Raw genomic sequence first — 11,849 nt, forward strand, 5'->3', positions numbered from 1 at the left:
TCAGGAATGTTATCATTATACCTGGGGATGGGGATCCATTGCTGATATGCTTTTAAGTGTTTGACTAATGGAAGGAAAATGATAGCATGCTTCCTTACTAAAGTCTTTATTCGAGTTATGACTTCCAGTGTCTTTGAAGAATGTTTGGGATGATTTAGCAAGAACATGTGTGCTTCTACACTCCCATTGTGTAGATAAATCCCTTTTTCTTCATTTCCTATTTACAATCTAGAGTGTCCTATGGGAACAGAAAGAAATGTCAGGTATTGAAACCACAATGACATCAGTATCACAGGTTCAGTCATTGCGGATTATAGATCCAAGGGATCCTGATCCATATATCCCTTGGCCACCAGTGTGGAACAATAGCTACCACGTGACTTGTGTTACCTGACATTTAAGATAGGAGTACTTCCTTCAGAAAGCATGACTACCCTACTATCCTGGGACATGCTTTCTGGCAGGATACCAGAACCTCCATCTCCACACAACTGGTCATTCATTAATCAAGTTTTCTCTCTTATATTCAACAATTCTTGTCTACTTTGGCATTTTCCTCCACCCCTTACAGCTGTCCTCAACCATGGATACTCCCACCATGCTATTAGAGTCAGCCCCCTCCAAAGCATGCAGAGAATGCTCTGAGCCCATCTGGAAGACATACTCATGAATTTGTTTTGGCTTTTACTCCTGTTTTTCATTTTTCTCTCTCTTTCTAGCAGTATAATTTGGACAAATTATTTAAATTATTTGAATTTAAATTCTACTTTCTTATGTTAGGATATAATATTTGTATAACAATTATGCTTATATCATTGGTTTGTTGGTAGGATGATAAAAGTTAATAAACATAATGTGTTTAGAACAGGGTCTGGCTTATCTGGTGAAGTATTTATAAATATTAGTAGTTACTGTCAAAACTCTTCTCATCTCCATCACTTTTTGTCCCCTTGTTTACTGTGTTCATTGACATCGCTGGCCCATAACAATGGAACACCACTGACAAAGCAGTAAATAACTATAGATATAAAAGAATGCAAACTCTTCTAGTCCTGAAATACAATCTGTCTGGTGAGAAAAAAAAAAGGACTAATTAACTTCAGAGAATAAGCTGTGATGCCATTCTAGTTTCCTGGGGAAGCACCTGTTATATTTTTTTAATTGATGACTTCTCTTATCTCCCTTGTCCTCTCCAAGATGTACTGCACTTGTAGAAGTTCTTAGAGACCAAATATTCTGTGAACATAAAATATTATGGCATCAATAATGGCTCTAACCTAGAAGGAAACAATCAATGTGAAACCTAGTATTAAATCAGAGCTGTGTGACTGAAGGTGAAGCAGAAAAGAGTCTATAAACTGTCAAAATAATGGGTTTAACCAAAAGAGAAACCACATGATGAGAAAGCTTATAGTGGTGCAGAGGTTGAACTGTGGAGAGAGAGAAAGAGAGAGAGTTTAAGAAAAGAGAGAGAGAGAGAGAGAGAGAGAGAGAGAGAGAGAGAGAGAGAGTTTTACTGATGATGAGGCAAAGCATTTGCTAAGATGGGTGGAGGGGGAAGCAGGAGGAAGCAGCAAGAAGTGTTTAAGTGAGAACTGAAAATTTCAAAGTCATTTGTGGAAGTGTAAAAGAAGAAGGAAGCCATGGATTTCCTAGAAATCAAGCTGAGAGGAATGAGCAACAAAAGTTCAGGCAAACAGAGGAAGGCAGAGAGGAGATCAAATTGGAGGCAGCCTCAGATCCACAGGGAGGTTTAAAAGTGAAAAGTGCAGAGTAAAATTAACATAGAAAGCCAGCTCTGAAATTTCAAAGACTAAGGTGCTTCAGAGACAAAGAAGATGGCTTTAAGAATCCATGAAAGAAAAAGCATATGGTGGAGAGAAGGATTTGTAAATAAATAAAGTTATGAAAAGAACTGAGAAATAATGGTTTCATTCAACAATATTTATTGAGTGCCTATATTGGGCCATATGTTGAGATCCATGCTGGAGCTAGAGAGATTAAACAGCAATGACACCCACCATCATCATCATGATTATGGTCCTCAAATATGGGCTATGGCTAGTGATGCACAGCCAAAACCATCTACATTTCCATTGGTTTTACAAACAATATTTTATTTGATCCTCAGAATAGCCCTGTGGGCATAGAGGGCAGATATTATTATTTTAATTTCACACACGAAGAAGTGCAAGCTCAAGGCGATGAGGCTAAGGTCCATTTGGCACCAAGGCCAAATGCACAGTAGGAGTAGAGACCCAGCCTCCTGAGTCCTGATCGTGTCTAGTCCAAAAGGCTACATTGTAATGGGCTACATTTGTGCTGATTAAATCTGGACTATTTTCTGAGATACTTATAAATCTGTATTTCTTTCTTTTTTTAACTTCTAAAATATTATTCTTCTAAGAAGCCTGAGGCATTTTACACATTTTACATTCTGATTCATTCAATCCTCCTTGGGAAACAAAGAATGACACATAATTCCCAACTGGTAGGTGCTTAATGGAAAAAACAGAAATACAACAATTTACATTTCCTTATAAGAAAAAGCTTCTGACCTCCTGGTAGGAAAGCAAATGTAAATTAGTAATGAAATGAGGTTAGAAACAATAATGAATTCAGAACATAATGAAAGAGTCCCAAGGAAAAACTGGAAATATTTGTTTTCAAAGCTATTTGCTCAAATGGTCCCAAGGACAAGAACATGAGCACCAGACTTGACCACAAGGAGAAGTCAAATAAACAGGATCAGGGGAATGGCCAGGCTGGACATCATTCTGAAAAAACGGTCTTCACAATATGGCCAATGTTTTCTCTTCTTGTAATCGCATTTTTCATGTCATGCATCAATTAATTGATATGGTGTGTCACAAGCTCATATTTTCAAGGTTCTATGATTGGGAGTGTTGTCCTCCTAAATGCATGTTTGTTTTCACATGATTTAGTCTGTAATTTGTTAGAAGAACTAGATGTTGTGTTTTCAGAAAAGAAAGCAACACAAACCTTAATATAAAATACCTTCATTTTCTAAAAGCTCCTGCTTTGGCTGACTTCATTTACCTGCAGGGTCAGTATGAATCTCAATTCCTGCTTCCCTTCCTCTCCTTCACTGATCATCCATCCCTCCCTTTGTGGGAAGCCTGGGATCTTTGGATTTCTGCCTTGTTCTTCTGTGCCTGTGGAGAGGCATACAGTCTTGGATCAATGGGCAGTTGGGAACATGGTTTAGTGGTAAGGGGAAAAGAAATGAATTTAAGCTGGGATCTTTAGTTTTAATTCTCAATGAATACATGTGAGTAAAGAAACTTCCAGATTTTCCTTCTGAATGACAGAGATTTCATACAGTGAAGCTGAAAAGAACAAAAATTCCTTAGCTAACTTTATTTCCAAAGAGTCTGCCCAATTTCTAAGTGTCTCTGTGATTCTGGATTCCATCCAGGCCCCAATATGGCAACTCCAGGCTAAAAAGAAAAAAGAAATTTCAGTGGCAGGCTTGTCCCAAAGGGGAAGGAGTTCCAGAAATGTGACAAGATTTCTGACAATTTCTTTGGGAAGAATGTAAGAACTTTGAACATGTCTGTAATAAGCTTACAAAGGAAGGATTTGAATGTCTAATTGCTTTTGGCCTTGGTAGGGTTTATGTCCAAATGTGCAGAGACAGGTGGCAAAATCCCACCTTCACGACCTTCTCATTCCTTCTCCGGAAAGGGATGGTCGCTTTGGACAATTCCATAGCACTGTATCTCGGAGAGAAAGAGCAGCAGAGAAGGGGAGGGATGTGGAAGGGCTGGAGCCCTGGAAAAATAGAGTGTGTTGCTGAAAGGACTGTGGCCTCACTGACAGCTTATTCAGAACAAAGTGTTTATAAATAACTACCCTTTGCCTAGTGCACATAATTGGTGGACAAAGATGGAGAGCCTGTCACTGCTGGAAACAATGCCACTTAGCTGAGTTGTCTGAACCTGATTGAGGGAGCACATGGACTCTTGAAAGAGACAGGTAAACAAGCTTGACTCTCAGATATATGCTTCCTTCCCCCAGCTGCTCCGACTGGCCGGAGGGAGAATCTCAGTGACCACCTGGAGTTCTGGGAGTCTCCTGCCAGTCATTCTTCAACTTCAGCTGGGAACAAATGGTTCCTTCTAAAACTAGAAGGGTTCAAAGGGAGCAAGAACTTGGGCACACAGCACTGCCCAGAGCCACACAATTCTCCAACGGAAATCTGTATTTATCATTCTCTGATTTGAAAGACAAAATAATCCATCTCTTCTTTTCCTTAGTGTGAGGGTTAATCTGGATTGTCAACTTGATTGGATTGAGAGACACCCAGGAAATGCTAAGATTAAGAGACCTCTGCCTGTGTCTATGAGGGTGACTCCAGAGAGGTTGGCATGTAGAACAGCAAACTAAGGGGGAAGACCCATCCTGAATGTAGGGGGCACAGTGAATAGGCTGCGGACCCAGATGGAACCAAACGCAGAAGAAAGAAGCTGAGGCAGATGGGAACTCCATTCTCCTTGAGTAGGTATGGCTTTTGCTGTTCCCATTGCCTGAGGACACCAGACACACACTCCTTCACCCTACCAATGTGAACACTCACCAGCTCTTCTTCAGGAAGCTTCCAGGTCTTTCGTCTCAGATTCAGACTGAATCTTTGGTCCCTGTGTTCTGAGGTTCCAGTTTCTTGGACTTGAACAGCTATTGGTTCTTCAGTTCTGCAGCCTGCAGACACTGTTGTGGGACAATTTGGCTACTCAGGTAAGCCACTAACTCTTCTTTCATAATCACACATGCATAACCATTGGTTCTGTGCCTCTAGAGAACACTTAGGAAACATGTTTAATTCTTTCCTAGAGCAACAGGACATTTCTGCGTGTATTTACTCAATGGTCAGCATCTGGTGAAGATGAGAGAGGATTTAGGTCTGGGAAACAAACAGAGTCAAACATCTTTACCTGCCTTCCCCAGACCACAAGTTAGGGCTACAGAGTTCGATGGAGTTATGTGGTGAAGTAGAAGGTAAGCAAAATCGTTGCCATTAACCAATACACTGATATCTAGAAAATCCCTTTGACTGAGAAGAAAACCCAGGGATGAGCAAGAGAAGACAGGAAAAGAAAATGAGAAATACTGTGCCCATGATGTAGTAGATGCTTCTTGCTCCCCACAGACACAGCATTCCTTCCCCCTGCTGCCTGGAGTGTCTCCTGCTGACTGCTAACGTCCGAATGGCTCTAGGGGGATTACCCTCACATTAGGAAAGATGCCTTACCCAAGGCCACACCCATTCTTGGGGCAGCCTCCATCTAGCAGCTGCCAATGTGGGGGTCCAAGGCTAGCACCGTTGCTTTCATTCAGATCAACCCTGGAGAGCTGATCCAGCTCTAGGACTCTCTATGCAACTCGCCGAGGCCTTTGTTGAGACTGCATTGCCATTCCCCTCCTCCCTCCAGTCAGTGACACCTCCAGCCCCTTGTGACTCTCACATGCACAGGGACAGGCCATTTTTGCTTCAGCTGAGCACCAGATGAAATAATTGGCTTGAGGTAAGGATCCAATGATATAAGCCATGCAATCGTCTTCACCAGGGAAAGGTGTTTGTAGGAGCCCATCCTGATAGAAAGGACAAAATATTTCCATCTTCCAAATAATGCTGGCATCTTGCACTACAAAATATAATATGTGTGATGTCTTCATGTGGGGGGGGGAGTGGTATGGACAGGTATGTATACTTAAATTCATGGAACTTAAAAAGGTATATGCTGTGATTCTAGTATAACTTGTATTTCCAACATATGTGTGTGTCACCATCACTGGACTGTGAAGTCAGTGAGAGAAGGGATTGTGACTTATTTTATATCTTGGCATTTGTGTCTGAGATCAGGGTCTGGCAATACAGTTGTTCAATATTTGAAGTGAACCTAAAGACAGCTCTTTTTCCTTGTTTATTCTTGAACATCAGTGACCTTTCCAATTACCTTCCTTTGACTGAATCTTCTCCAGGTCAGGGACCATTCGCATCCTCCACTGGGCTACAGCCATTCATTATTTTAACAGTTACTTTTCAGGCATCTCTGATCTTTGTCTTCATGGAACTTACATCCTAGCAGAGACTACAGAAAAAGTATTGCTATATAGTCACAGTAGTGGTAATCCCTCTAAACTTATGCAGCCCTTATAAGGAGAGGTTAAAAGAGTGAGACTTGAGTGAATCTGGGAGCTCATCAAAGGCTTATTTTGAGGAATGATTCTTGAGGCTGAAGAGTGAGTAGCATCAGCCTGAAAGGAAGGGGAGAGGGGAAAAAAAAGCATTCCAATCATGTGTGCACTTTGGGAACCTAGGTATGTGTCCAGGGCATAGGAAATACAGGGGATTTGGCTTCAGGATGCACTGAGATGGGAAAAAGACCACTCAAACAGATCATGCTTTTGGATTTTATTCCAAGATCAGAGGTGAGTCACTGAAAGATCTTAAACAAGAGATAGGTTCTTAAAGTATTAGGTTTTTTTTGCTCTTATATTAGCAGGGTCAAGAAGAGATCTTAAGACTAATTAACAGGCTACTGAAGTTGTCTTAAGAGAAAGCTGAAGTAACTTGAAAGAGAGTGGACTTTTTTAGAACTATTGAGAAGTGAGTGAGGATTCGGAGACTGATTGGACTGGAGAGGAATAATTTGAAGGTAAACACAACTGAATCCACTGTCCCTCAAGTAATTGTGAACTTCCAACACAGAAGTTATTGTGGAAATGATACTATTTTACCATCCAAGGAACAAGTATACTTTTTTTTTCCATCTGAAAAGTATTCTTTGCAATGAGATAGACTTCAGCTTTGGAGTGTCTTACAGGGCTTGGATTCACATAAGGGTGAACAACAACAACAACAATAGCCTGTTGGGTACAAGAATATTATTGCGTTGGCTTATGTTCTATTGAGGCATGGACCTTATGTGACATAGCCACATTTTAGCCATATAAAAGAGAGCGCAACCTCCTTCTCATATTACTGGCTAGAGCCACAGAAGATAGCTGGAGAATGGCAAGCTTTCAGTTCTAATTTTTCATTTAAGAAATGATTCAGCTCTTGTCTTGCTTTGGTGTCACTTAAATTATGAAAGTCAAGAGGAGCAAGAATGAAATTCTACTCCCTGTCATTGAAATTCGTAACCTTTACCACCCCAAACATACAACTTCCCCGGAAAGTGTTAGAAGCAGGTCCTGAAAGTTGCCACTCGATTTCTCTGTGACCACAGTGAGAGGAACCATACAGCACAAGATAAATATGAACAGGCTGACCACAGCTTCTTATTCCCAACCCTCTGCAATGAAGCCTTGACTCGGGTAATGCATATATTAATTTGACAAATGTTTTTTGAACAAATTATACACATGTGACAATTTATGAATCAGCACATAACATGTATGAGTACAAGACTAAAAGGGAATAATCAATAACAACTGCAGGAACTTGCCTAGAGCTGCCTAGGAAAAGGGGGATAAAAATAAAAATAGCTGTAATTCTTCAATCCTTCACTAAACAGCTGGTAACATAAGAAGATATTCAAAGGGAAATGCCCAAGTCTTGAACTGTAAGGCCTGGGAAACCTCAGCCTCAGTTTCTTCATCTGAAAACTGCTCATACTAATTGAATCGCCATAGAACTTTCAAGTTCTACTTCTGGGATTCCTTATTTTACTGGGAGGTTAGTCTTTTTCTCATGACATATTAAGGCTCACATATTCCAGGGAATCTACCTCACTGAGAGGCAAAATAGCTTTGGGCCTTTTTTAACCCATTACCTCCAATCCCCAGAAGTTTCTGGCAAAGACTTCACAATAAATGAAATCACACTGCTCAAAGTAAAGAGATAAAGTATTGTTTCATTCTATTTTAATCAAAACACAACTTCATCAGGATATGGTTTAGAAACAATGACTTAAAGTTTAAGTCTTTGCAAGCAATCTTTTTGCAAGCGTGCACATGATAAAGTGGTGATAATTGAGTCAAGGAAAAATTCTGTCATTCCTTCTGAGGACATTGCTGACATAGCTAGAGCAAACCTGGGAGGCACACAGTAAATGCCCATCAACCATGAAAAATGAAACTCTTCAGGAACAACAAGGAATGAACCTGTACTTCCTCTGCTGGCAAAACCTGGGGCGTGGCCTGGAGTGACCTACTCTCCCAGTGGGGTGGGGACCTGCCTAGAGAAAGTGCACATGGGACACCAAATCCAAGGGCAAGTCCCCGTTGTAATTGTTTCTTAGAGCAAGTTTCCAGAAAGAAGTTAAAAGAAAGCATTCCTGATTTTCCATTTCTCAGTGCTTTGGAATTGACTTTTCCTCATTTGCACCAGATGCTTAAACCCCAAGACTGATTTTCATGACATCATGTTAAATTAACCTCTCATGTAAGGAGACCACTTTCTGTAATGCAAAGATTGGAAGCAAACAAAACAGAACCAATATTTCCGTGGCTATATGTAGGCCAGGACTTAGCTTCCACCATAGGCCCATCTGCCTCAGGACTGAATCTTATCTGATCATTTCCATGGCAACAGCTGTGGGATTAGAATAGGATGAAGGTTTAGGAAGAGTCGCTGGAATTCAGGCCTAGACGAGTGAGGATTATTTAACTACACACTTGTGTTGCCATGGAGACACAAATTTACAAATCAGGCAGGATTTTTGCTGCTCAGTAGCGCAGTATTATATTCTTAGGGCTGCTTCAAATCCCTCAATTCCATCTTCTCTCCCTTGGGGGGGGGAATATCCCACTGGACACAATTTAATTATTCCCCAATACTTTCTATTTTCATTTTTAGGGCAGAAATATAGATAGGCTAAAACCTAAGTAATTGTTAGGACCTAAATACTAAGTAATTGTTCTTAGCATGCATTTCAGGTTTTTTTGTTTTTAAGTGAAATTTGGCTTAAAGAAAAAGAATCTCAAACGTGATAGGGAACATACTCATGTAGAGTCAATTAAACCTCATACGAATCCGAACCAAAATTATGCTAATTAAAAATATTTATTATGATGATGATATTTAACATTTCTAGTAGCATCAGATATCCCCAGACTTCTAGTTCATTTTATAGCAAATTAATGTCAAGAAATCAGCAATAACTTGTGTTTAACCATGATTAGGATTAACAAACCACTTTCACCATTATGAATTGATTTCACACTTTAAATACATAAAATTTTTATTTAAAAATATTTAAAGAGTGGTTAAGAAAAGCAACAATCTTACATGACAGCTGAAGCCACATCCCTTCCAGTTATATCAGAGCATTTGCCATAAACAGAAAAGCTCACAATATGATTCTAGCCATCTTTTTGTTGTTTCCCTACAAACTCAAATATAGTCATTTAGGCCAGGGATGATGGTGTGCACTAGCAATCTCAGCATTTTGGGAGACTAAGCCAGGAGGATCACAAATTTGAGGCCAGCCTAGTGTTAAAAATATCTAGTTGCTCCAAAGTGGCTGGGAAAAGCAAACTTTCACTCCCTCCAGAAGGAGCATGCTAGTAGAATCTGTCCAGCAAGGGGCCAGGTTTGGCAGTCCTCCTGTTTATATTTGTAAGGCAGCACTGCCCTTGACCCTGATTGGAGGAGCTCTGGGTTATAATCTATGCGATTAGGCTAATTTTAAAATTGAGGCGGGCAAAGGGAAGGGCTATAATTAAAATGGCTACAATTGGATACAATTAAGGCTATACTCTGAAAATGGACCCCCAGACTTTTTATTTCTCACACTGGGCCATTTAGTCAGACCCTCAGCAAGAATCCATCTCAAAATAAAAATAAATAGAACTGAGGATGTAGTTCATTCGTGAAGCACCCCTGGGTCAATCCTCAGTAGCAAAAAAGAAAAGAAAAAAGTTATTTAATATTTTTCCCACCTACACGTTCTCCGTCCCCACCTCGGTGCATAAAAATACTCAAAGCCTCACACACAGCTACCTCCGCCCTTTGAACTTATCATTCCACCAGCTACAGAAGTCAGTGCCTTCACAGGGAGTTGTCAGAAGTGACTTTCCTCAAGGTGAAGCAGGAATACAAAGACAGACCTGGACCATCAGTCAGAGAATCATAAAGTCAGAACATGAGCTGACATGGCCCTTTTTTGGTACATTGTTAATGGGCCATTTGCATTTTGATTGTGTCTCTGGCAGGAGTCATGGAGGCCTGGCTGTCAAGAAGGAAACTGCAGAGAACAAAGCAGAACAAGCACCTTCTCCGGAGGAGCAAGGAATGCTGAGCCTGAAACAAATCACTGCAGCATCTGGAGGTCTTCAGCCTGAGCAGAGCTGGGGCGTGGTCAGGGCTGGGGAATGGAGATTTTGAAACATGCAGCTTTCTCAGCCTTGGAGAATGGGCTTGGATGTGTGAGGGCATTATTTTGCAGGACTACCTGGTTGACGTTTATCAAGATTCAAGGGCACATGGCTTTTAATCCATGAAGGCTTCCTAATAATGATCCTGTGCCAATATGCAAAATTTTAAATTTTTTGTGTAGTATGTAGTTGTGAAATATATAAAACAAAAAACACCCACATTTGGAGACAACCTGAGTATTTCTTAATAGGGAACTGGTGATAAAAAAAATATGGCAGAAAATAGTCAACAAACATTGTGCTGCTGTTATATAAATTAGAGTAGTCTATATGTGCAAACATGAAATGATCTCCGAAATACAGCACTAAATGAGACGAACGAGATGCAGAATAGTGTGTGATCTAATTTGTGCAAACATACAGGCATCATAAAGACATAATATGTAAATAATTTCTAGAAGAATTCATAAAAATGTTGACAGCAGTTACATCTAGAGAGAGACAGTGGTTTATAGAAAAGAGGGGAACATTTATTTGTCTTTTGACACTTTTTAGTACTCACACTTTTAAAAATGTGCAACATGTATTCTTTATTTGTAAAAATTAGTTTATTAGAAAATAATGGAAGGGAAGGGATTGAACAGGTGCAGCAGATGAAGAAAAGGTCAGGGAGGGTAAGGAAATAAAAGATAAAAAGGAAAGAGAAACAAAGGACTACTTCAATTGGCAGGAGTAAAATGATCTTTATAGGAAATTTTAAAAATTAAACAGCTTTGTTGACATATAATTTACATACCATAAAATTCCATATCATCTTAGAGTGTAGAGTTGCATGGTTTTTAAGTATATTTATAAAATTATGCAATCATCACCATAATCTAATTTGAGAACATTTGCATCCCTTGGAAAGAAACCTCTTACCCATTAGCTGTCGCCCCTCATTCTCTGCTCCCTTTACACTCATTCCTTGGCAATAAGTAATTTGCCTTCTGTCTCTATAGATTTGCTTATTCTGTACATTTCATAAATAGGATTTATACAGTGTGCGGTCTTTTGTGACTGACCTTGTTCACATAGCATAATGTTTTAAGATTCAACCATGTCATTCAAACCATGTATGAATACTTCACTTCTTTTTATTGCTTAATAATATTCTACCATATAAACTTACCATCTTAGGCTCCATTCATAAATTGATAGACATTTGGATGGGTCACATTTGTGTACTACCATAAATAATGACCATTCATATAAAATCAAATTTTTATTTAGATGTTTTGTTTTGCTTTTTTTTCCTCTTGGGTAGATACCTAGAAATGGCTAGATTAAAAGATGTCTATCCTGAATGAAGTGAGATGAAATCTTAGAGTAGTTTTGATTTGCATTTCTCTAATTGCTAGAGATGTTGAACATTTTTTTCATATATTTGTTGATCAATTGTATTTCTTCTGTGAAGTGTCTGTTCAATTCCTTAGCCCATTTATTGATTGGATTTTTTTTTGATG

General features: G+C 39.5%; 1 protein-coding gene across 1 annotated transcript in view; it reads right to left on the bottom strand.

Moving 5' to 3' along the window:
* The window catches only part of LOC124089370 (BCL2/adenovirus E1B 19 kDa protein-interacting protein 2-like), a 43,253-nt gene extending 37,238 nt beyond the window's left edge, over positions 1-6,015 (bottom strand). Inside the window, exons 1-2 of the mRNA XM_058577764.1 lie at positions 5,979-6,015; positions 4,601-4,731 (exon numbers count right to left, since the gene is read on the bottom strand). Of these exons, the coding sequence (XP_058433747.1) occupies positions 4,601-4,731; positions 5,979-6,015 (168 nt within the window). The remainder of the gene's footprint in view (positions 1-4,600; positions 4,732-5,978) is intronic.
* Positions 6,016-11,849: the final 5,834 nt, after the last annotated feature.

This window comes from Marmota monax, unplaced genomic scaffold, assembly GCF_021218885.2.
Source record: "Marmota monax isolate L192 unplaced genomic scaffold, Marmota_monax_Labrador192_F-V1.1 WCK01_AAM20220418_F8-fsc00005, whole genome shotgun sequence".
In the NCBI taxonomy this organism is placed as follows: Eukaryota; Metazoa; Chordata; class Mammalia; order Rodentia; family Sciuridae; genus Marmota; species Marmota monax.